We start from the raw sequence: 22,987 nt of genomic DNA, 5'->3' as shown, positions 1-22,987 counted from the left end.
CTAATCCTTATCAGATTAATTTCTAACTTAAACGTCGAATTTGATAGATACAACCAGCAAGTAATGATTTTTGACTAAGAATACCCTTAATTACCTAAGCTAACTTGAAACAAATTGTGAAGAAGTACTGTGTGTAGATCCTCATCCCACCACTCAAAACATGCAATTAATCTTTATAAAATATACTTGTTGAATAAATCTTTGAAATTAAAATTGTATGCCAAATAGTGTAAACATAGTTTAATACTTTTAATTTTTCTAATCCTTTTGATTTGTATATTAAACAGAATATTTTTTTTCATAAAAATATAAAACATTTTATTTCACAAATAAAATAAATAATCGAATACTAAGGAATTGAAAACACAAGAAATTCAATAATGAAACAACAGCAATAACTATAAACAACTGCAAATATTATTTCACTTAAATGAGATAGTTACAGAATGACCTCAGTCACTTTATAATACATAAATCTAAAATTACAATTAGAAAACAATACATTGACAAGGAAAAAAAAAAGTAATTCCGTCCTTCAACATCCCTCTTTGGAGTTCCACGGTGGCATTCATTCTGTGTCTCCCCCACCAAACAACGAAGTGCCATTAAATCTCTCATTGACGATTTTCTTTCACAACAGTTTATTGTGTCGGAGTCATGCTTTGCATTACAGCTTCATCTGCATTCCACTTTTCAAGCAAAGGTTGAAAAACTTTCATACACACCATAACCATAATCAAACCCAATTTAGTATATCAAATCAATATTCACAACAACTTCTTTGAAAGTTTGTTTTGTAGCTCTATAAACAATACAACAAAAAGAAAAACACCATATATTTTTATTTATTGATATTATAAATATAAGTCTAAGTTTCACACATTAATTAAAATTGAAAAAATTCAAAAAGGAAAAAAAACTTGTTACTAATTAGTATAATATGACTTTGTCCACGAAATTTTCCTTGGTTATATTTTTTTACGTAGACAAATGTTATCTGACAGTGAAAGAGTTAAACTTACAATCTCATCCACCCTTTTTTTTTTCAAATTCTTTCAATTAACCTTATATTTTTCAAATGTTAATAGAGAAAATTGAACCAGCCATTTTTACCATCTTTCTTTTCAATTTTTATCACTAAACTAACCTTAGCTCCAATAGATCTTCCTTGAAACATGCAATTCAGCACAAAAATTGCTTCAACCAGCTGAATTCTACTATCCTTAACCTGATATCAGCTATTTAAAATATCTATATCCACTATTACATAAAAGATTACCTTTAAAGTGATGTAGTTACTCACCTTTTGAATTGAATCCAAAGGAAAAAGATTGTGATATATAACTTTAGCTTAATTTCTAGATAAAAACACAGAAAATAGAGCAAAAGATGAACGAAAAAGAAAAAAAAGAAGGGAGCTCCCTTCAGTCCAAATACAGGAAGCATAAGATTCAATTTGTCTCCCGCATCATTCAGTCATTTACTGTATGAGTGTTTCATTCACTCTATCAGCATTTGGATGAATGAGTCAGCAGCTAATTAAATCTTATTACCACATGTTAATGGACCGAAGAAAGCTCTCTCTTACCAACTTCTCTTCACTGCAAATCTTGTTCCAAACCTTCCATGCACTTCAAGACAAGACAATCACATGAGTGAGATGATAACCTTAATCTTACTACTGTCGAAAAACATGTTCACAGAGACACTCATGGAACAAAGCCCCTTTTATAAGCTCCCATCTAGGGTGGAAGCACTTGCATTATCTCTTCATTTTCCAAAAATCCTTTGAGTTTAATAAGTGCAAATATTCATGTGCTATTATTTAATTCAAAATTATGTATGTAAAGGACTTTTTAAAAGTGAATAATTTCATTGCATCTGTCTTAAATTGTTTTGGAATGATTATGTGAAATGCATATGTTAGATGTTATAATATTGTGAGACAACTTTGTTTTCCCTTTTTTATGATGGAAAGGAAAATATTCGTATTCTGCTTGTTCTACCAATTAGTTTTGTGCATCTTCAGTGTTGTCCTGTTTATATATAATAAAAACAAATAGATAGACCAATTGTTTTTTTAAAATATTTCAAAAATTTGAATAAAAGTACATATTAAATTTGAAAACTTAATACTGATATAAGCTTTTTACTTTTTTATGTGCCCGTCTTGTGATATATATTTTGTTTGGAGTTGGTTAATTTAAAAGATATGAATGAGATGAGAGATTCGAATAGAGCTTACCCTGTGAAAGACAATGGTTTCACAACACCAATTATACCCTTTCTATGTCTGCCATGTAACCATATGAAAACTCAAAAGTAACCGGGAATATTCAATTCTTCTATCAGAATATATTTAAGAATAATTTAAATTTTTTATGTAATCCTATTAGGAATCTTTTCGTTTATTATATAAATAAAAATAATAACACGTATTCTGTATTTTTGACATACTCAAAATACTTTTTTACTTAATATTTACCATATAAAACCTGATATTGTTTGATTCAAATATTGTACATTAAAGACAACGATCTCAAAACAAATACAAAATCTCATCAATTTCATAAACTAAATACAAACAAGACATTAATATGACACTTGAAAGAAGTTTGAAAATCTTTTCTAAATGGGTTTAGATATTTCATACAGCAACTATTTGTCAAAGTAAAAAAAGTAATCTAAAATTAAGGATTTTATTAAAAACAATAAGAAGACAAAATATTAAAATTAATTCTTGTATAAATTATTAAGTGAACTTTTTCGAATTTACTTCACATTAAAAGAAAACTATTATCTTATCAATATCGATGCTTACATACAACATAAATATGATTATATTTTATGTTCAGGTTTTTAGAATTTTTATTTTTATATTATTTAGTATGTTTTAAAAATATTTACAAAGTTCTTAATACGTTAATATTAAAAATTAATAAAATAGTTTATTACATTTTTTAATTGAATAAGTCTTGTTCTGAAAATATTAGTTAAAATTTATATGAAAATAATTATATTAACTTCACTCAATGAATATACTATACATATACAATAATTTTTTACTTCCCTAATATATATCATCTAATAACTACGGATTTATTACATTTCAATTCGTTTCGTAACATATTTTTTACTAATCAAAACAATTATATATATATGTTAAGTTAAATTAAAACTTTTTATGACATAAAGTAACTATTTGAAATTATAAGATTAAATAATTAAAATTAAGTTTTTTTTTAAATGATTCATTGAAATTAAAATTTGTTGGTTGAAATTTAATTTTTTCCCATAAGCCTGATCCTATAAGCAAATTTTCATATTATTGAACAATTCAGAAAGAAGGAAAGAAAAAATTGTTCACCCGAGCTATACAATTTCGAGGCTTGAGGCTATACAACTAGAAATGGTATATCTTATTGGCATTTGGGATGAGTTTCTGCACCATGTTCTCTCCATCTTTTTCATGTTCATCCACATCTTTTTACATGTTGTCACTATAAACATGTAAGTTCCTCCATATCTTGCTTTATGCTATCACAAACCAACAGAAATAGTTAGTTTTATAAAAAAAAGAAGTCAAAGTCTACCTAAATCTGTAACTGGGACTGGGGCTGTGGCTGGGCTGTGGCTGGGCTGTGGCTGGGCTGGGGCTGTGGCTGGGGCTGGGACTGGGACTGGGACTGGGCTGTGGCTGGGGCTGGGGCAGGGCTGGGCTGAGGTGTGGCTGTGGCTGTGGCTGTGGCAGGGCTGGGCTGAGCTGGGGCTGGGCTGGGGCTGGGCTAATAAAATGTGGAGAATGATGGGTCCTTCAATATCTGTCCTAAATGTTAACTATGAAGAATCAGACCTTCTACCATTTGACCGGAGACTTTGATATCATGTGAAGGACTAATAACGTTCCCAATACGAACCTACAGATGGTTTTGTATCTCTAAAATTGATAGCAAAATCTCCCTGACACAGTGACCGAGTTTGATCCTTGACTTCCCTTCTTCAAAATTAGATTAAACTTCAGCACAAGGGAAATGGATTCGTGCATAGATTTCAAGCCCAAAAGGCCTCTCTAGTGGAAGGCCTAAATGGTTGTGCTATAGATATAGAACCATTATTGAACATCTGCCCTATAACTGAGGTTATTGGGGGAATTGATCTGTGACAGAAATAAGTTTGAGGACTTCAGAATAAATAGTAGTAGGATCAATACTATATTATGTGTTACTCTGCTAGTCAAAATGATTTTCCATTCAATAGCATAACGTTTAAAAAGAAGGAATTATATTATGGCAAACCATTTTGGCACTGGATTATGAGATTGGCCAATTGAATTATATTTAGCATTTAAGAACGAGAAGAAACTAATAACACCAAATGATTTGTCAGGTAATAAATAGCGGGTTCTTGAAGCATTAGGGAGGGACTTGATAAAAATAATAATCCAAGCTATTGAAACTTTATTTTGCTTTGTTCTTTATTTTGTTTTGTTTGTATTTAAAAATAAAAGTCTCGGTTAACTATAAAATAATTTGATATTAAGAAAAAATAATTTGAAGATAAATGATTTACAATATGACATGTTATTTAGTTAAAAGAATTTGTAACTCGATTTATTTAATAGTTTAAATTAGAAAAGAAACATGATAAAGCTCATCAAAAAATTACCGGTTTGATATGATTCCATTAACACATCAGTGTGAGGAATGGTAATGTAATAAATTTAGTCTTTTTAAATAAAGTAGAAAATTAAATTTTTATAAATAAAAGAAATAAGGGTGTTTCGCTCAGCCTGTTTTTCTTATTTGTGGAAGATTTTGCTGTAGTAGTTAGTATAAAGAAGATAAGCAAATAATTTAACAACATATTTGAAGTAAGAATGATAAGGATAGAATTGGTTGTTTATCTCTTTCAATATCTTATTTTTGGGTCTTTCATCAATATTTATTTATATATATATATATATATATATATATATATTTCTTTTTTTTAATATATATTTTTTTTAATGTGTATCTTAATCAAATTTTTTTTCATTTTTAATATTCAAATTTCAAACCGTATACTTGTTAAAGATACTCAAAAATTAAAGTAATTTATTCGATCAATCATCAAAATAAAATTTTAAATTCAATAAATAAAATCATCTATTTTTTTTACTTCAAATTTTTATTTACAATCACGACACATTTCAGCAAGAATTTCATGTAAACTTGTTTATCTATTATCTTGAAGTAACTTTGATATTATCTTGAAGTAACTTTGATTGGTTTTCTAATTTGTAGCAAAGTATTCAATTGATGAGAGATGAAGTTTCTGTTGTATTTGTTAAGTATTTGTCTATAATACTGTAGTGTGAATAATAATTTATCGAGCGTATACCTATAATGGGTGGCTGTAAATCACCTTCTTTTATATTAAATAAGTTTTTAGTTATTTTGAAGTAGAAAAAGATTGTTTAATTAATTGTTTTATCAAATAAGTATTTTTATTTATTAGAAAGATAAAATTATTTAACTAATAGAAGAATGTCTTTTATATAATGTGTACTTTCTTTGTATAATAGTATAAATATAATTTTTTTAATTGAGAAATAAGTACTTTAAATTCAAGCCTGTTAAATATTCGTTTGGATTAAATGGCCTGTGATTAAGCGAACTCACTTTTAACTCAATTTAACATTCTCATTGTTCAAGATAATCAACAAGTGGGTTTGGTTTGGACACACAGAACAGAACCGAGATGAAAACAAGAGTTTGATAATCAACAAGTGAGGTTACCCCACCCTTGGTCACTGAGGTTACATTACTCTGTATTTTCCCCCTTGCATTGGACATTCAATCCAGCAGCATTTTGTTACCTCCTCTCAGACCTGAAACCAAAAGAACAGTTTCATTGCATGAACCCTGAAATTAGAAGCGGTTATAACGTCATTTTCACATTTCAAACACGAAAGATCAAGCTCCAACCAAACGGTTACAGTCGTTTCTTAAACACTGATTTATATTCTCTCTCTGGATCTGACATTTGGATGATAATTTCGACAAACAAGAAATGCGTAGCCGGGGATCGCAGAACCGGCTTTCTGGTAACTCTTTTGGATCACGTGTTTCTGCGCTCATGCTAGCCATGATTGCTACCATGGCTACAATTTACGTTGCCGCCAGGTTAGTTAGTTAGTAAGTTTTTATAATTGTTATTTTAAGTTTTCTTTTCCTTATTCATCGTCTGTATTTTAAACTTCTATTGTGGATTGCGTTTCGAGTTTTTGATGTATTGAGCGATACGCAGGCTATTTCAGGAGGCGGAAAGTAGGGCTTATTTAATCGAAGAGCTTGAAAAAAGAACTGGTCAGGTATGGTGTTAGTTTTCTTCATTGAAGTTTGCAAAGGCCTGTCGTACATTTTACACTGGAATGTTCTTTTATGATTAAGTGTGTGCTGTACCATGCCTTTTTCTGTGTGTGGATGCGATTGGTGGTGTTTCTCTTTTTAATTTTTAGTTGTCGTCTTAGGATATCAATGAGGCTGTATAGTTCATCCGATTTCAGGGTCAATCTGCCGTTTCTCTTGACGATACACTGAAAGTTACAGCCTGCAGGTAATTTTCTTATTTTGGTTATTGAATTTGAATTTGGCTACCAATAATCTCTCCCTGAGACTGCTGTTCCCTTATTTTTAGGGAACAAAGTAAGAAGTTGTCTGTCATTGAGACCGAACTAGCTGCGGCTAGACAGGAAGGTTTTGTTCCAAAGCGCTTGCAAGGAAATAATGAGAAGCATCCTACAAAGAAAGTACTTTTAGTTGTTGGAGTGATGACAACCTTTGGTCGGAGAAAAAACCGAGATGCAATCCGTAAGGCTTGGATGCCAGCAGGTTGTTGTTTTGATTTCCTTTTACATGATTCTGCATATTGGCATCCTCAGCTTTATTCGTTGGAACACTCTGTGCCAAATAAATTCATCGTAGACTTCAATTTTTGTAGTTTGGTTTCCACATTCTATGATCATGAGCTACTGCTGAATATCAGGCATGCTGTTATTGTTTTTGGTCTTTCTTCAGCTTAATCATTTCCAATATTGTTACTGAATGCAATATGAGTCATATGACATTCAACTGGGAAAAATAAATAACTTATGAAGCCAGAAGTCAAAAGTTTGACAGCAGGTGCTGATCACTTTTCAGTTTCAAGCAATATACTATTCTCTAACAACCTAATTTTATCACTTCTGTGGTTTTATATTTTATTTTGGTTCATAAATGTCAGCATGTTTGGCCTTGCTCAGGCAGTCCCATTAATAATTTGTTTTTTATTTTTAATTCTCTACTATAACCATGGCTCTGGTTTTAATCTTTCAAATTATATTAATGTAGTCTGTAAAAGCCTTGCCAAAGCTAATTGATACCCTATTTGCTGCAGGTATAGCTAGGAGAGAACTGGTTGATAAGAAAGGAATCGTTGTCCGATTTGTAATAGGAAGAAGGTACATATTTGGTGGTTCGAATCCAATTTTTGCAAATGATTGACTTTTAACATTTTGATGCAGTGCAAACGGCGGAGACAGTTTCGACAAAGAAATTAAAGACGAAAGCAGTCACACCAATGATTTCGTCATTCTTGTATGTTACCTTTCATGATGATAATTTCATTCGAGCAATATTTGATGAAAATTACAGATATTATAACTTTCCCGGTGTTACTGAATGCGCGCATTTGGCACATGCATTTTAGATATACTTGGTATTGTAAAGGGCTTGGTGTAAAACTATGGCTTCCAACTTCTTTTAAATTCAAAATTTTGAAGTATAGTTAACAAAGACTTTGGCCAACTTTTGTTCTTACCCCTTGTTTGTGGACTAATGTGATATACATATAATTTAATACACGTGACAAGTAAATATGATTATGTCATATAGCTTTATTTACTTCACAGGATAATCAAGTGGAGGCCCCTGAAGAAAAAGCAAAAAAGATAAAATCATTCTTCATTTATGCAATAGGCAAATGGGATGCTGAATTTTATGCTAAGGTCAATGATGATGTCTATGTTAATCTCGGTATGTGGTCCTTAATTCTGTCTGGCAATGAAAAATATAATACATCATGCATCTCATGCACACACATAAAAAGCTGTTTTTAATAATTAGAATATATCAAATATAATATTCTACAGTTTGCGCTATAGCTCCATTGCAGAACTTACCATTCATGAAAATCAAACTACAGAAAATATTGGTACTGATAATTTGATGATGAGCGGAAACCCCACCGGTATAGTTATATAAATTTCTTGAATTCCTAGATAGTTGTGAAGATTCAAAAGTGATAAAGCCAATTGGATTTTTAGTATTTTTAGCTGTTGTGGGTTCTTTGCTGTGTCACTGTGTGAAATAATTTCTTTTACAGATTCCCTTGGAGGAGTGCTAGCTTCTCATTTGGACAAGCCCCGTGTGTATATTGGTTGCATGAAATCAGGCAAAGTTTTCTCTGAGCAGTGAGTATAATGCTTCATTCGGAAATAAGAACAGTTTATTATGGTATAGAATTTCTTCCCTTTTGACATTCTCTCTGAATCATGTTTTATAGGACACATAAATGGCACGAGCCAGACTGGTGGAAATTTGGTGATGGAAAATCGTGAGTAATACATACTTAAGTGTTAGTTTTATTTATTTCCTTTTCTTACGAGATATTGATTTTGATACAAGGCTAAAAGTTATAATGATTACATTTTTTTTGGAAAAAAGAAAACCATAAAAACCTGTCGTAGAACTTTCCTCAGCTTTTAGAAGAAAAAATGACAGAAAATAGTTCCTTAAAAAACTTATCCAAGATTACCGGTTAAATATACTGTCCAAATCATGGTATTAGATCCATAAATTGTTTTTCTGATCCTTTTCTTGTACTTTCTTTGTTGACATTGATATTCATGCTTGTTTGATTCAGATACTTTAGACATGCTTCAGGTGAGGTCTATGTCATTTCAAAATCATTGGCTCAGTTTATTTCGATAAACAGGTATAATTTTCATTTGTGTCTGTAATAATTACCTGAGTGCGTCTTTGAATTAGATTCAATTCTTTCATGATTGATTCAAATTGTCAAGTTGAAAGCCAAATCAACAAATAGTTTGTTCCAGATTTTCAATTTTTGGATATGATTTTAGTCTTTGCAGTAAGAATATTGTATCAATCTGGGATGTTTACTTTGCAGTTTTATGCTCCGTACATATGTACATGATGATGTAAGCATTGGATCTTGGTTTATTGGGCTTGATGTACAGCACATTGATGAAACAAAACTTTGCTGCTCCTCCTGGTCCCCTGGTAAATTTCTTGTTACCCTTTGTCTTTTATATAGGCATCGTATAGTATCAATAATGAGTAATATTACACAAGTTGGTCCAGTTGTTCCAGGCTTTATCATAAGTAGCGGGCTTTTAAGGTGGACGGGATAAGTGTTACAAACAGTGTATTATTTTTTCTTAAAAAAGGAGATTTAACATAAGTGCACACACAAAATGTGATGATGGATTTAACTATTGTTTATTGTTTTCTTCCCATCTTTCAGGGGCAATTTGTGTGGTACTATGACGACTTCCCACTGACAAATAGAGTATCTATAGCTGTTCCATCCTCTATCATCATTTTTGTCTCAGGTGATTTCATTATGATAATTTCAAGCAGCTGTTGATTCTTCCATTTGAATGAGGGACTGTTTGTTTGTAGTATGCCTGTGACATGAGGTACCGGCATGCTCTTCAGAATGGTCCAAGGTATTGAGAAATTGGCCATGTTTGTGTTATTTTGAGAAATTGGTCCTTCTCCATTTAATTGTGTAATATAAATAGCTCTTGTCCATCGTTGTTAAACTTAACACACCATATGGGAAAAATGAAAGAAAGTATAGCAACTTAATTGTAAGATTTTTTTTTTTTAATTAGACTTGAGACATATATGTTGAATCCACACTTGATTTTAGGGTTGGTAGTAAGTAGATTAGACAATTTGTGGTCCATATATATAGCATCATGCATTCATGCCTCTTGCCTAGTTCATTTATTTTTTCTTTGAATAATGTTATATTATTTAAGACATTGTCATGTTCTTTTTCGGTTTTAAGTATAATTGCTATGATGTAAATTATTGTTGAACTTATTCCTTTTATACCTTACTATTTAAAGCAGTACTCCTTTTATGCATGTAGTGTGTATACTCACTACAAACAATAAGAAAATACTCTAGTCAACCACCGAATTATCTTGCATAGTCTCAAGCTGAAACATTTTGTGGCTATTTTGTGCTTAATTTCAGGCCAAGAATGTGTGATTTTTTTATTTTATTTTATTGAAAAAATAACTTACAAAACTAGATGTGGGTTGGATGAACATTATTTATGCTTAGACTTGGATGTGAGTGGGAGATAGATTAACTTGATATACACTTATTCAAAGTAAAAAATGTTACACTCTCACTCAATGAATATCAATGAATATTGATTATAAAAGAAAATTATTACTTTTGTAATTAAATATAGACGAGAAAGTACATCCTTTAAGACGTACAATAAAGTAATTGCCTTGTGTTTTGACACCTTCAGCATATCACTCCTTGATTTAACTAATCCTATGTCTTTAATTGTTGAACACCTGCACTTTATTGTAATTATTTTGCATAATACTATAAGTTAATTTATGTGATAAATTCATTATTATTTGAAAGTGGTTTATTTTTTGTTTTTATTTATTTAAACTCATTATGAAGTTAACAATATACTGGATAAGATTTGTTGAATCAAATTTTTTAACACAAAATGTATTGTTAACAATAATCAATAAATATAATTAAATTATAAGACATGTTATAAAAATATATTATACTGAAGTTTGTAATGTTGCAAAATATTTAAATATTTATCATTTGAGTTCGATTCGAATAATATGTTTTATTTATAAGTCAAATGATGCACTTATAAAATAATAAGTTATTATTTTGTATAAGGATCTTTAATTCGGTTTTTAGACAAAAATATATATTTAAACTAAAAAAATAATAAAACTTATGTGTTCGGATGAAAATATTTGTTAAGATTAATTATGTCATTTTATTCAAAATTTTAAATATTCATTAGATTATTAATAATTTTTTTTTCAATAATTTGTTTGTATGTATTAACATTTTTTTGTCAAAATAACTAGAATAAAATATAAAACACATGAGTATTAATGTTTTTACAATTAGGAAAAAATAAAGAATAAGTGTAGTTTAATTATATTTATATGTTATGGTATAAATACTAAAAGTAACATTATGTGTGTATAAGTGTAATATCTAGGAGTGATAAAATGGATTAACTCAACTTTGATCTACCAAAATTGAATTGGGTTGGGTTGGCTTTTTAATTGAAAACGAATTGAACTTTGTAATTCGATTTGTTCACGGCCTGACTCATTTTGTTTTTTTTATCATCAAAAGTTTAATATCACATTAAAACAAATTGAAATTTTTTAATTTTTTATATGAAAATAGACTGATGTCAGATGGTTGGACTGGAATGGTTAAAATGAACATTGTATAAACTAATTCAGATATTGGTAGAAAAGTAATATCAAATTTCAATGTCATGGATTCGATTCTTTTAATCAAATTGACTCAACTAACTCATGAGAATAATCTATCGAATTGTTAGCCTAGATTAAATTAATTTGGATTTCCATATGAAGATGTTATCTCATTCACTTTTTTTAGCTAGCGTGTCAAACTTATTATTTTTATCAGTAATATGACATATAATTCAAAATAAAAATATAAAAATTAGTCATTTTTATTATTTTAATGAAAATGTTTCTATTATTTAAATATTTTTATATTTGTTTTTTCTTTAGAATAATATTGCATCCTCCACGCCAACCAAATCAAATATATTACACATTTCACTTATATTTGTCTCTTTTAAACAAAGTGAAATAATAAATAAGGTAACAATATTTAAACAAGCAAATGGATTTTAAAATGTTAAACTGAAAATTAAAATAAATTTCATTAAAAAAACATTTGAACCTGATATTGACTTTTGATTATTTTTTAATCAGTTTGTTTCTAAATAATGTTTATAATTCAGTAAAATAATTTATCGTATTTTAAAACTTATGATTTAAAAGTAGATAAATTTTAAATTAAAATAAAAAATATTATAAAATCTCAGGAAAGCTATATTTTTAAACAACACTTTTTATAAAATAAAAAAATTAAAATTAATTTATTTTACTTTATTAAAATAAAAATATAGTTTTTTTAGAAAAATAATAACAAAATTATTCATTATATTAGAAATAATATTTAAAACACATTATTATTATACTTGATATACTTAAATTTTAATAATTTTTTTATAACAAGGTATATTTATAATAGATATTATATTAATGTTACGGTATAATTGATTATACTGTTGATTAAATATTGTCCGTGACTGTAGATGATATTTAACATGTAAATTATTTTTTATTTTTTTACTTTTTAATCTATCTTTGATTGTTACTTACTTCATGTCATTTCACACACCTTATGTGATTAATTGTACTTAAGTTTTATTAATCTTTTATTTAAATATTATAATAGTGTAACTGAAATTAGAAATAAAGTATATTAAAATATTTATAAAAATATTATCAAATGAAATAAAAAAAATCATTGTTATTTCAGAATATAAAAAAAAAACAATGTTTTTAATTTATAGAAAATGATAAACAAATCTGAAATTTTCAAATGAAAACTTCCCAATTCAGTTAGTTAGTTAGTTGAGGTTTTGGGTTTTAGATTCCCAGATAGCACTATAAAGTTGTTTCACCATTTTCCATCAGGTTAATTTTTCTTATTTCACCAATAAATTGGAGATGAAGGCTTCAGCTTCTACTTATGGAGCAGATAAAAGACCACCGCCATCACCACAGAAATCAGCTACTACTTCTGGAGCAGGTAAGAGACCACCACCATCACCACAGAAGCCTGATAAGAATCCTCTTCAATCTGTCGAATTCGTGAAAGACAATAATGGAATAACCCAACTCATTCTCCGAAACAATGATGCTTCTGCAACTGTTAGTTTGTTAGGAGCTCAAGTTATTTCTTGGAAAACAAAAGTAACCGGAGAGTTACTCTTTTTAAGCAACAAAGTACTTATCTCATCTCTGTCTTAGTCAATGTATTTCATGTTTTAAGGAATGTGTTAGTTTAGATTCTTCTGTATATGAATCTTGAATTTAATTTTGAATTCTTCTATTTGTTAATTTTTTTTTATTTGAATAGGCAATTGTTGATCCTCCCAAAGCTGTGAGAGGAGGAATTCCAATCTGTTTTCCAGAAGTATAAATAACTTCTTTTAAATTTTAATTAATATTGTACAATGCTACATTTACTTTTGCATAACAAAGAAAAATTGGTGTGATTTTTGTGTAGTTCAAAAACAGAGAAACAGGAGAAGATCATGGATTTGCCAGAAACAGGATCTGGGTGATAGAAGAAAATCCTCCACACCTTTCAGGTGATTTCAAAGCAAAAGTGTACGTTGATTTGTTGCTAAAATCATCTAAAGAAGATGCCAAAATATGGCCACATAGGTACCCAAATGTGCATTTAACATTTTCTCACAGAATTTTTTGAAATACAGAACCAAAAAAATTGTAATCTGAGTGTAATATATTCTTTACATTATCCTATTCAGTTTCGAGTTTCGCCTTAGAATTTCTTTGACAGCACTGGGCATTCTGGGTTTGACCTCACGCATCAGAAATGTGGATAAAAAGAATTTCAGTTTCTGCATGGTCTACCATACATATTTGTCAGTCTCCGATATCTGGTGGGTATTTGATAAAGAACAAGAATAATGATATCTTAACTTTTTTTTAAGAATTTGTTCACAGTAGACTCTATGTCAAACGAATTAATCACAAACTAAAGTTGGTAAAAAAATTGTAAAAAGAAAATTGTTAAACATTTTTCTTTTTGATAAATTCATCTCTTTTATGGTTCTAATTGTTGACAGTGAGGTGAGGATAGAAGGGTTGGAAACTCAATACTATCTGGATAACCTGTTGCAGAAACAACGATTTACAGAACAGGGAGCTTCTTTGACATTTGAATCAGAGGTTGATAGGATTTATACAGATTGTAACAATGTGGTTGCTGTTCGGGATCATTACAAGAAGAGAACAGTGGTAATAAGAAAGGATGGACTTCCTGATATGGGTGAGGTTCTAAAAAATAACTAATGTACTTTTATTTTTATACAAACTAACAAATCATGTGGCATTTTGCTAATGAACAGTTGTTTGGAATCCTTGGGTCAAAAGGTCGAAGTCAATAGCAGATTTAGGAGATAAAGAGTACCAGCAAATGGTCTGTGTTGATGGTGCAGCAGTTGAACACCCAATCACCCTAAAGCCTGGTGAAGAATGGAAAGGCCGCTTAGAACTGTCAATTCTTCTATCTTCTTGATCATGTGCTGCATAAGTAACCTAAACCACCAAATTCTTCTTTTTGTTATTTATTTTATTATTTTATTATAGGCTTAATTAAATTTAATTTTGATATCTTGATACGAATTTTATTAATTTTTTTATTTTGTCAGTATTTGAATTTTTTTTAGTTTTTTAGTTTTGATGTGGTGCATAATTAACAGAAAGTAGTTACAACAGCTTTTTCACACAGAAAAACAATTTATACCAAATTCACCCTTTTTGTTATTTATTTTATTATTTTATTGTAGGTTTAATTAAGTCTAATTTTGATACATTTTAATATTTTAAAATGAATTTTATTAATTTTTTTAGTTTTATCCGTATTTTAAAATTTTTTATTTTGAATTGAGTTTTTTTTAATTGGACAGTGAGTTTTATCTTAATTTGTCCTAATTTAGTTTTTTATCTTAATTTTTTTTAAATAAGTTAAAAAACTAGATGTGGGTTGGATGAACATTATTTATGCTTAGACTTGGATGTGAGTGGGAGATAGATTAACTTGGTATATACTTGTTCAAAGTAAAAAATGTTACACTCTCACTCAATGAATATTGATTATAAAAGAAAATTATTATTTTTGTAATTAAATATAGACCAGAAAGTACGTCCTTTAAGGTGTACAATAAAGTAATTGCCTTGTGTTTTATCACTCATTCATTTAACTTATCCTATGTTTTTAATTGTTGAACACCTGACACTTTATTGCAATTATTTTGCATAATACTATAAGTTAATTTATGTGATAAATTCATTATTATTTGAAAGTGGTTTATTTTTTATGTTTTTTTTTATTTAAACTCATTATGAAGTTAACAATATACTGGATAAGATTTGTTGAATCAAATTTCTTAACAAAATGTATTGTTAACAATAATCAATAAATATAATTAAATTATAAGATAAATGTTATAAAAATATATTCAAGTGAAGTTTGTAGAAAATAACTAAACTATGCTTATGTTAAAAAAATAAATAATGTTGCAAAATACTTAAATATTTATCATTTCAGTTCGATTCAAATAATTTGTTTTATTTATAAGTCAAATGATACACTTATAAAATAAATAAGTTATTATTTTGTATAAGGATCTTTAATTCGGTTTTTAGACAAAAAAAAATTATATTCAAGCTAACAACGTTTATAAAACTTACGTGTTCGGATGAAAATAAAATAAAAATTAAACTAGACCAAAGTCATTATTGTAATTTTGTTAAGATTAATTATGTCATTTTATTGAAAATTTTAAATATTAATTAAATTATTAATAATTATTTTTTTTTCAATAATTTGTTTGTATGTATTAACATTTTTTTTCAAATTAACTAGAATAAAATATAAAACACAATGAGTATTAATGTATTTACAATAAGGAAAAAATAAATAATAAGTGTAGTTTAATTATATTTATAAATTATGGTATAAATACTAAAAGTAACAAGTTCTGTGTGTATAATGTGTAATATTTAGGATTGACAAAATGGATTAACTCAACTTGGTCTACCAAAATTGAATTAGGTTGGGTTCATTTGATATTTGAAAACGAATTGAACTTTATAATTCGATTTGTTCACCATCTGACCCATTTGTTTTTTTTATCATCCAAAGTTTAGTATTACATGGAAACATGTGGAATTTAATATTTTTTACATGAAAACGAAGTGGTCAGACTAGAATGGCTAAAATGGACCACTGTGCAGACTAATTCAGATATTGGTCCAAACTTCAAACTTTGTTAATATGAAGTATTATTTATGGATTCCAAATTTTTTAATTCAATTATTGATTTGGATTCCAAGATTGAAAATGTTATCTCACTCATTTTTTTTCTGAGCTAGCTTATCAAACTTAAAATAATATTTTTGTCATCTAATAATATTGTATATAATTCAAAATAAAAAAAATTATTCATTTGTATTATTTTAATGAAAATATTTCCATTATTTAAATACTTTTATATTTGTTTTTTCTTTAGAATAATACTGCAACCTCCACTTCATGCCAACCAAATCAAATATATTTCACATTTCACTTATATTTGTGTCTCTTTTAAATAAAGTGAAATAATAAATGATGTAACAATATTTAAACCAGTGAATGCATTCTAAAATGTTAAACTGTAAATTAAAATAAACTTCATTAAAAGAACGATTTCAATCTGATATTGACTTTTGATTATTTTTTAATCAGTTTGTTTCCAAATGTTTATAATTCAGTAAAATAATTTATCATAAAAGTATTTTACAAATTATGATTTAAAAGTTGATAAATTTTAAATTAAAATAAAGAATATTATAAAATCTCATAAAAGATATATTTTTAAACAACATTTCTTATAAAATAAATTTATTTTACTTTATTATAATAAAAATATAGTTTTTTAGAAAAATAATAACAAAATTATTCATTATATTAGAAATAATATTCAAAACACATTATTATACTTGATATACTTAAATATTAATAATTTTTTTATAATAAAGTACATTTATAATACATGTTATATTAATGTTATGGTATAATTGATTACAGTCTATTACATACCACCTGTTCATTAAATTTTGTTAGTGACTGTAGATGATATTTAACATGTAAGTTATTTTTATCTTTTACATTTTAATCTATCTTTGATTGTTACTTACTTCATGTCATTTCACAAACCTTATGTGATTAACTGAACTTAAGTTGTATGAATCTTTTATTTAAATATTACAATAGTGTAACTGAAATTAGAAATAAAGTATATTAAAATATTTATAAAAATATTATCAAATGAAATAAAAATAATAAAAAAATTATTGTTATTTCAGAATATAAAAAAAAACAATGTTTTTTAATTTATGAGAAGATGATAAACAAATTTGAAATTTTCTAATTCATTGGATCTCACAGTGAAATGAAAACCTCCCAATTCAGTTAGTTAGTTAGTTGAGGTTTTGGGTTTTAGATTCCCAGAAAATACTATAAAGTTTCTTGTTTCACCATTTTTCATCACGTCAATCTTCCTTATTAGCTCACACATAAATACAGTTTCTTGTTTCACCAAGAAATTCGAGATGAAGCCTTTAGCTTCTACTTATGGAGCAGCTAAAAGACCACCACGATCACCACAGAAATCAGTTACTACTTCTGGATCAGGTAAAAGACCACCGCCATCACCACAGAAATCAGCTACTACTTCTGGAGCTGGTAAGAGATCACCACCATCGCCACAAAAACCTGATAAGAATCCTCCTCAATCTGTCGAACTCGTCAAAGACAAGAATGGAATAACCCAACTCATTCTCCGAAACAATGATGCTTCTGCAACTGTTAGTTTGCTAGGAGCTCAAGTTATTTCTTGGAAAACAAAAGTAACCGGAGAGTTACTCTTCTTAAGCAAGAAAGTACTTATCTCATCTCTGTCTTATTCAATGTATTTCATGTTTTAAGGAAGGTGTTAGTTCAGATTCTTCTGTATATGAATCTTGAATTTATTTTTGAATTCTTCTATTTGTTAATTCTTTTTTTATTTGAATAGGCAATCTTTGATCCTCCCAAAGCTGTGAGAGGAGGAATTCCAATCTGTTTTCCAGAAGTATGAATAATTTCTTTTAAATTTTAATTAATATTGTACAATGCTGCATTTACTTGTGCATAAAATAAAAATTGATGTGATTTTTGTGTAGTTCAAAAACAGAGAAACTGGGGAGAATCATGGATTTGCCAGAAACAGGATCTGGGTGATAGAAGAAAATGCTCCACACCTTTCAGGTGATTTCAAGGCAAAAGTGTACGTTGATTTGTTGCTAAAATCCTCTGAAGAAGATGCCAGAATATGGCCACATAGGTACCGAAATGTAGATTTAACGTTTTCCTCGCACACCAATGAATTTTGTCATCTGGCTATAATATATTCTTTTATAATTTCAAGTTCTAAACATCACTTTATATTATCCTATTCAGCTTCGAGTTTCGCCTGAGAATTTCTTTGACAGCAATGGGCATTCTGGATTTGACGTCACGCATCAGAAATGTGGATAGAAAGAATTTCAGTTTCTGCATGGTCTATCATACATATTTGTTAGTCTCCGATATTTGGTGGGTATAATTTGTAAATATTTCTGAGCATATATTTTGATAAATTCATCAGCTGTTAAAACAGAGATATAAAATGAAATAAACTAGTTATTAGTTAATTGTTGACAGTGAGGTGAGGATAGAAGGATTGGATACGCAATACTATCTCGATAACTTGTTGGAGAAACAACAATTTACAGAACAGGGAGCTTCTTTGACATTTGAATCAGAGGTTGATAGGATTTATACCGATTGTAACAATGTGGTTGCTGTTCGGGATCATTACAAGAAGAGAACAGTGGTAATAAGAAAGGATGGACTTCCTGATATTGGTGAGCCTAAAAAATAACTAATGTAATTTCTATTTTTACACAAACTAACAAATCATTTCGCATTTTGTTATTGAACAGTTGTTTGGAATCCTTGGATCAAAAAGTCGAAGTCCATAGCAGATTTAGGAGATAAAGAGTACCAGCAAATGCTCTGCGTTGATGGTGCAGCAGTTGAAAACCCAATCACCCTGAAGCCTGGTGAAGAATGGAAAGGCTGCTTAGAACTGTCAATTCTTCTATGTTCTTGATCATGTGCATGTGCTGTGATTTTATGTGCAGACTAAAAATCAAAATATGATAATTAGGATCAGTTCTAATACTTATATCCAAGTGCGCGCTATAGGTAAAATACAATCCTAAACTCCTCTTAATGCACCTACTTTTCCTATATTTAAGTAAAAAGAAATATTATAAAATATCAGAAAATTTTGAATTAATGTTATTATTATAAAAATATCTTAAAGGGTGAATTAGAAGACCATATATAAATAAAAATAGTTTAAAAAAGGTAATTTTTTTTATGAGATATCAGTAAATAGATATGCTAAAATTCAGTTACAGCAACTTAAACTTGCAACAGAACAGTTAAAAACAACATTAATCTCTAGCACAGTTTTGTTTTGCATCTTTTCACAGAAATAGTCTCTGCAAAAATGGTAATGTGATTTGCATTGTGAGCTCTGCATTGGATGCTGCACCTTTTACTAATCACGAATTATCACTGCTACGTTTTTTTTCTTTCTCTCGTTTTAGGTACACCCCTTTTGGAAATGGAAATGCCTCTAAAGGATGACTTTTGAGGAACAATAAGACAAAACAAAAAGAAAACATAATACTGCCTCCTACTTCCTTTCCATTCCAATAAATATTACCATTTTCGTTACAAAATAATAATAGTAACCCTTTCGCCTTTCTGTCATTCACAAAGAAAAAAAATATAAAAAAAACATTAAAATTTACAGCTGAACAAATTATGGACCACTTCATTTGACTTAAACGAATAGAACCTGGCAGTATCTGCAGGCACATTTTTCAGTGCAAGTTTCTCAGTGTCCGCTTCTGATTTCGTTCTTTTCCCTCTCTTTTTTTTCTACAACATTGGAGGTAAGTTGTTGGTGTCTTTGTCTGCCAGAAGCACCGCAGTGGTGGTTGGTCTGAGTATCAGAATTTCACCACCTGCTTCTCTGCCGGAAAATGCAACGCATTTTCTGTTTGGTGTTTCTGGTTTCTCTGTTTTCCCTCTTTTTGTCCCGACCCAATGCAGAACCCACAGAAGACAAGCAAGCACTGCTTCATTTAGTTGAAAAGTTGGCTCCTTCACGACCCCTCAATTGGAACCCAACCTCTTCTCCTTGTATATCTTGGACCGGTGTAACCTGCAACTCTGACCACTCACGAGTTATAGCCATTCACTTGCCAGGCTTTGGCTTTCATGGAACCATTCCTTCCAATACGCTAAGCCGTGTTACGTGCTTGCAGACACTCAGTCTCAGATCTAACTCCATAACCGGTCCTCTCCCTTCTGATCTCTCCAACCTTTCAGACCTTTCCTTTCTCTACCTTCAGTTCAACAATTTCTCTGGTCCCTTACCTGACTTTTCTGCCTGGAGTAACCTCTCTGTTGTGGACCTCTCCAATAACTGTTTCACCGGCACCATTCCTCTCTCCCTCTCCAATTTGACTCATCTAACTGCTGTCAACCTCGCCAACAACTCACTTTCTGGCCAAATCCCTCTTTCTCTCCACAGGTTTCCTGACTCGGCTTTCGTGGGAAACAATGTCTCTCTCCAGACAGTTTCACATTCCAAATCTGCGAAACACGGTGAAACGGCGCTGTTTTGGGTTGTTGTTGCTGCTGCTTCTGTTGCTTTTGCAGCTTTCTTTGTTTTTATCTTTTTGTGCTGGTCCCGAAAGAAGAAAGGGGATTCCTTTACTCGGAAGATGCTGAAGGGAGATATGTCTCCGGAAAAGGTAGTTTCCAGGGACCTTGATGCGAACAATAAGATCTTTTTCTTTGAGGGGTGTAGCTATGCGTTTGACTTGGAGGATTTGTTGAGGGCTTCTGCTGAGGTACTGGGGAAGGGGACGTTTGGTGCTGCATATAAGGCTGCTTTGGAGGATGCTACCACTGTTGTTGTGAAGAGGTTGAAGGAAGTGGCTGTTGGAAAGAAGGACTTTGAGCAGCACATGGAGGTTGTGGGGAATCTCAAACATGAGAATGTGGTTCAGCTAAAGGGGTATTACTATTCCAAAGATGAGAAACTCATGGTCTATGATTACTACTCTCAAGGGAGTCTCTCTACTTTGTTGCACGGTATGTACCTTAATTTTGTTTTCCTTCGTTTTCATGTTAATGTTCATGCACACTTGTTATGAATCTTTCACTTTCTGGGTTGTATCTTAGATTTTTATTCGGAGGAAAGGCTCCCAGCATATTTGATATGTTAAAGATATTAAAATTTTGTCTCTGGATAAGCTTCATCTGACTCTCAACTCAGCTACATACATTGCAAAATTGAATGGATAGCATAAGATTTGAAGTTTGAAATATAGCTTTTGATTGCACTCGTGTTCTAAAGACAAACAGGTCTTGGCGTTAACTTACAGTGGAGAAATTATTATATGGTTCATGTCACTTTGATCCTGCCCAAATCCACTTCCACATTGTTGTTAATTCTTCCTTGTTGTAAATTGAAAATCTTAGTTATATGACAATCAACATTAGTTGGATTATCATGTAATAATTTCTTACAGTTGCTATTGTATGCTTAAGTCCAGTGTTTCTTTCTGTATGAACAATTTTTATTTGAAACTTGTGTCTTGTTCTGAAATTTTATATTGTTACATTTACTATGACTGACAAATAATGCTTTCTGAGATTTTCAGGTAAAAGAGGAGAGGATAGGGTGCCTTTAGACTGGGAGACTAGAATGAAAATTGCTTTGGGTGCTGCACGAGGCCTTACTCGAATCCATTGCGAGAATGGGGGGAAGCTTGTGCATGGCAACATCAGATCCTCAAATATCTTTGTGAATACTACACAATATGGTTGCATATCTGATCTTGGCCTGGCAACCATCATGAGTTCCGTTGCCATACCCATCTCACGAGCCGCTGGTTACAGAGCACCAGAAGTCACAGACACTAGAAAAGCAACGCAACCTGCTGATGTTTACAGTTTTGGTGTGGTGTTGCTGGAGATTCTCACTGGGAAATCCCCTGTGTACACCACTGGTGGCGACGAAATTGTGCACTTGGTGAGATGGGTTCATTCGGTTGTCAGAGAGGAGTGGACAGCAGAAGTGTTTGACTTGGAGCTGATCAGATATCCCAACATAGAGGAAGAGATGGTTGAAATGTTACAGATAGCCATGTCTTGCGTGATGAGGGTTCCTGATCAGAGGCCTAAGATGTCGGAAATTGTAAAAATGATAGAAAATGTGAGGCAGATTGATATAGCCATCATGACTCAGCAACCATCATCTGAGAACTAAGCCAAATGTGCAACACAAACCCCTTTAACCACTTTGAATCAATTCCCTCTGCGTGATATTTGAAAATTTACTCCTTTTCTATCTTTAGACCAAAAAACAAATCAATGATCTGTCTCTAGTTGATTTGAGTGTATCTGAAAATGTTTTATTCCAAATTCTGAACAACCCTGGTAATTTTTGCTCAGCACATTTGCTTCTATCAGACAAAAGCCAAACTAATTTATGCAATCAGGTGGTTGCTTGTCTTTCTAGCTGATAACTGATATGAAACATTTCATTTGTTTTCTTGTGCTTGTGTTTTAGCTTCATGTATGGAAACTGCTCTTGTTTGTTTGATTCTTCGGTGACATCTTCGTCGGTAATTTTTCATTTTGACATTGTATCACTCGATGAACCTTTTTCCATTTGTGAAGGCTACAAAAGTGCCCATTTGCGTGTGCAAGTAGGTAATGGACAGTAAACTTCTCAATTGGGCCTGCCTCGGAGTCCAGTATTTTTGCTGTCTCTCAAGGCCCAAAGAAGAAAAGTTTCATTTTCTTAAAATTTTGGGTGTTGTTCCCTCCACCACTCCATGGTGTTTCTGCACCTT

At 30.3% G+C, this 22,987-nt stretch overlaps 4 protein-coding genes across 4 annotated transcripts; all 4 read left to right on the top strand.

The window, feature by feature from the left end:
* The first annotated feature begins 5,698 nt into the window (after window positions 1-5,698).
* LOC148191895 (hydroxyproline O-galactosyltransferase HPGT1-like) lies at window positions 5,699-10,040 on the top strand. The gene is made up of 12 exons (XM_088100757.1): window positions 5,699-6,164; window positions 6,289-6,352; window positions 6,548-6,597; window positions 6,679-6,872; window positions 7,417-7,480; window positions 7,544-7,616; window positions 7,931-8,054; window positions 8,404-8,491; window positions 8,584-8,634; window positions 8,944-9,015; window positions 9,211-9,323; window positions 9,568-10,040. Exons 1-12 carry the CDS (start codon window positions 6,052-6,054, stop codon window positions 9,588-9,590), a joined length of 1,029 nt encoding a protein of 342 aa, XP_087956883.1. The 5' UTR covers window positions 5,699-6,051; the 3' UTR covers window positions 9,591-10,040.
* Window positions 10,041-12,892: 2,852 nt separating this feature from the next.
* Window positions 12,893-14,531, top strand: LOC148191894 (putative glucose-6-phosphate 1-epimerase). The gene is made up of 6 exons (XM_088099975.1): window positions 12,893-13,171; window positions 13,305-13,361; window positions 13,455-13,615; window positions 13,720-13,854; window positions 14,041-14,243; window positions 14,323-14,531. The coding sequence occupies exons 1-6, from the start codon at window positions 12,893-12,895 to the stop codon at window positions 14,490-14,492; spliced, it is 1,005 nt and encodes a 334-aa protein (XP_087956101.1). The 3' UTR covers window positions 14,493-14,531.
* A 3,038-nt stretch (window positions 14,532-17,569) lies between these two features.
* On the top strand, window positions 17,570-19,152 carry LOC124843099 (putative glucose-6-phosphate 1-epimerase). The gene is made up of 6 exons (XM_047319738.2): window positions 17,570-17,899; window positions 18,034-18,090; window positions 18,182-18,342; window positions 18,459-18,593; window positions 18,702-18,904; window positions 18,983-19,152. The coding sequence occupies exons 1-6, from the start codon at window positions 17,570-17,572 to the stop codon at window positions 19,150-19,152; spliced, it is 1,056 nt and encodes a 351-aa protein (XP_047175694.1).
* A 649-nt stretch (window positions 19,153-19,801) lies between these two features.
* Window positions 19,802-22,751, top strand: LOC124843098 (putative inactive receptor kinase At4g23740). The gene is made up of 2 exons (XM_047319737.2): window positions 19,802-21,218; window positions 21,791-22,751. Exons 1-2 carry the CDS (start codon window positions 20,099-20,101, stop codon window positions 22,396-22,398), a joined length of 1,728 nt encoding a protein of 575 aa, XP_047175693.2. The 5' UTR covers window positions 19,802-20,098; the 3' UTR covers window positions 22,399-22,751.
* The last annotated feature ends 236 nt before the right edge of the window (window positions 22,752-22,987 follow it).

The sequence above is a fragment of the Vigna umbellata genome, chromosome 10 (genome assembly GCF_029865625.1).
Source record: "Vigna umbellata cultivar VRB3 chromosome 10, Vumbellata_1.0, whole genome shotgun sequence".
NCBI lineage: Eukaryota > Viridiplantae > Streptophyta > Magnoliopsida > Fabales > Fabaceae > Vigna > Vigna umbellata.
This window is presented reverse-complemented; position numbering and strand designations above follow the sequence as displayed.

What these genes read in the sequence shown, in the direction of transcription:
- LOC124843099 (XM_047319738.2), top strand. Translation starts at nt 17,570, where the DNA reads ATGAAGCCTTTAGCTTCTACTTATGGAGCAGCTAAAAGACCACCACGA. An exon ending in TACTCTTCTTAAGCAAGAAA is followed by an intron (nt 17,900 to 18,033) that starts GTACTTATCTCA and finishes TTATTTGAATAG; the next exon opens with GCAATCTTTGATCCTCCCAA. An exon ending in GGATGGACTTCCTGATATTG is followed by an intron (nt 18,905 to 18,982) that starts GTGAGCCTAAAA and finishes GTTATTGAACAG; the next exon opens with TTGTTTGGAATCCTTGGATC.
- LOC148191895 (XM_088100757.1), top strand. Translation starts at nt 6,052, where the DNA reads ATGCGTAGCCGGGGATCGCAGAACCGGCTTTCTGGTAACTCTTTTGGA. An exon ending in TAAGGCTTGGATGCCAGCAG is followed by an intron (nt 6,873 to 7,416) that starts GTTGTTGTTTTG and finishes TATTTGCTGCAG; the next exon opens with GTATAGCTAGGAGAGAACTG. An exon ending in CGATTTGTAATAGGAAGAAG is followed by an intron (nt 7,481 to 7,543) that starts GTACATATTTGG and finishes ATTTTGATGCAG; the next exon opens with TGCAAACGGCGGAGACAGTT.
- LOC124843098 (XM_047319737.2), top strand. Translation starts at nt 20,099, where the DNA reads ATGCAACGCATTTTCTGTTTGGTGTTTCTGGTTTCTCTGTTTTCCCTC. An exon ending in TCTCTCTACTTTGTTGCACG is followed by an intron (nt 21,219 to 21,790) that starts GTATGTACCTTA and finishes TGAGATTTTCAG; the next exon opens with GTAAAAGAGGAGAGGATAGG.
- LOC148191894 (XM_088099975.1), top strand. Translation starts at nt 12,893, where the DNA reads ATGAAGGCTTCAGCTTCTACTTATGGAGCAGATAAAAGACCACCGCCA. An exon ending in TACTCTTTTTAAGCAACAAA is followed by an intron (nt 13,172 to 13,304) that starts GTACTTATCTCA and finishes TTATTTGAATAG; the next exon opens with GCAATTGTTGATCCTCCCAA. An exon ending in TTCCAATCTGTTTTCCAGAA is followed by an intron (nt 13,362 to 13,454) that starts GTATAAATAACT and finishes ATTTTTGTGTAG; the next exon opens with TTCAAAAACAGAGAAACAGG.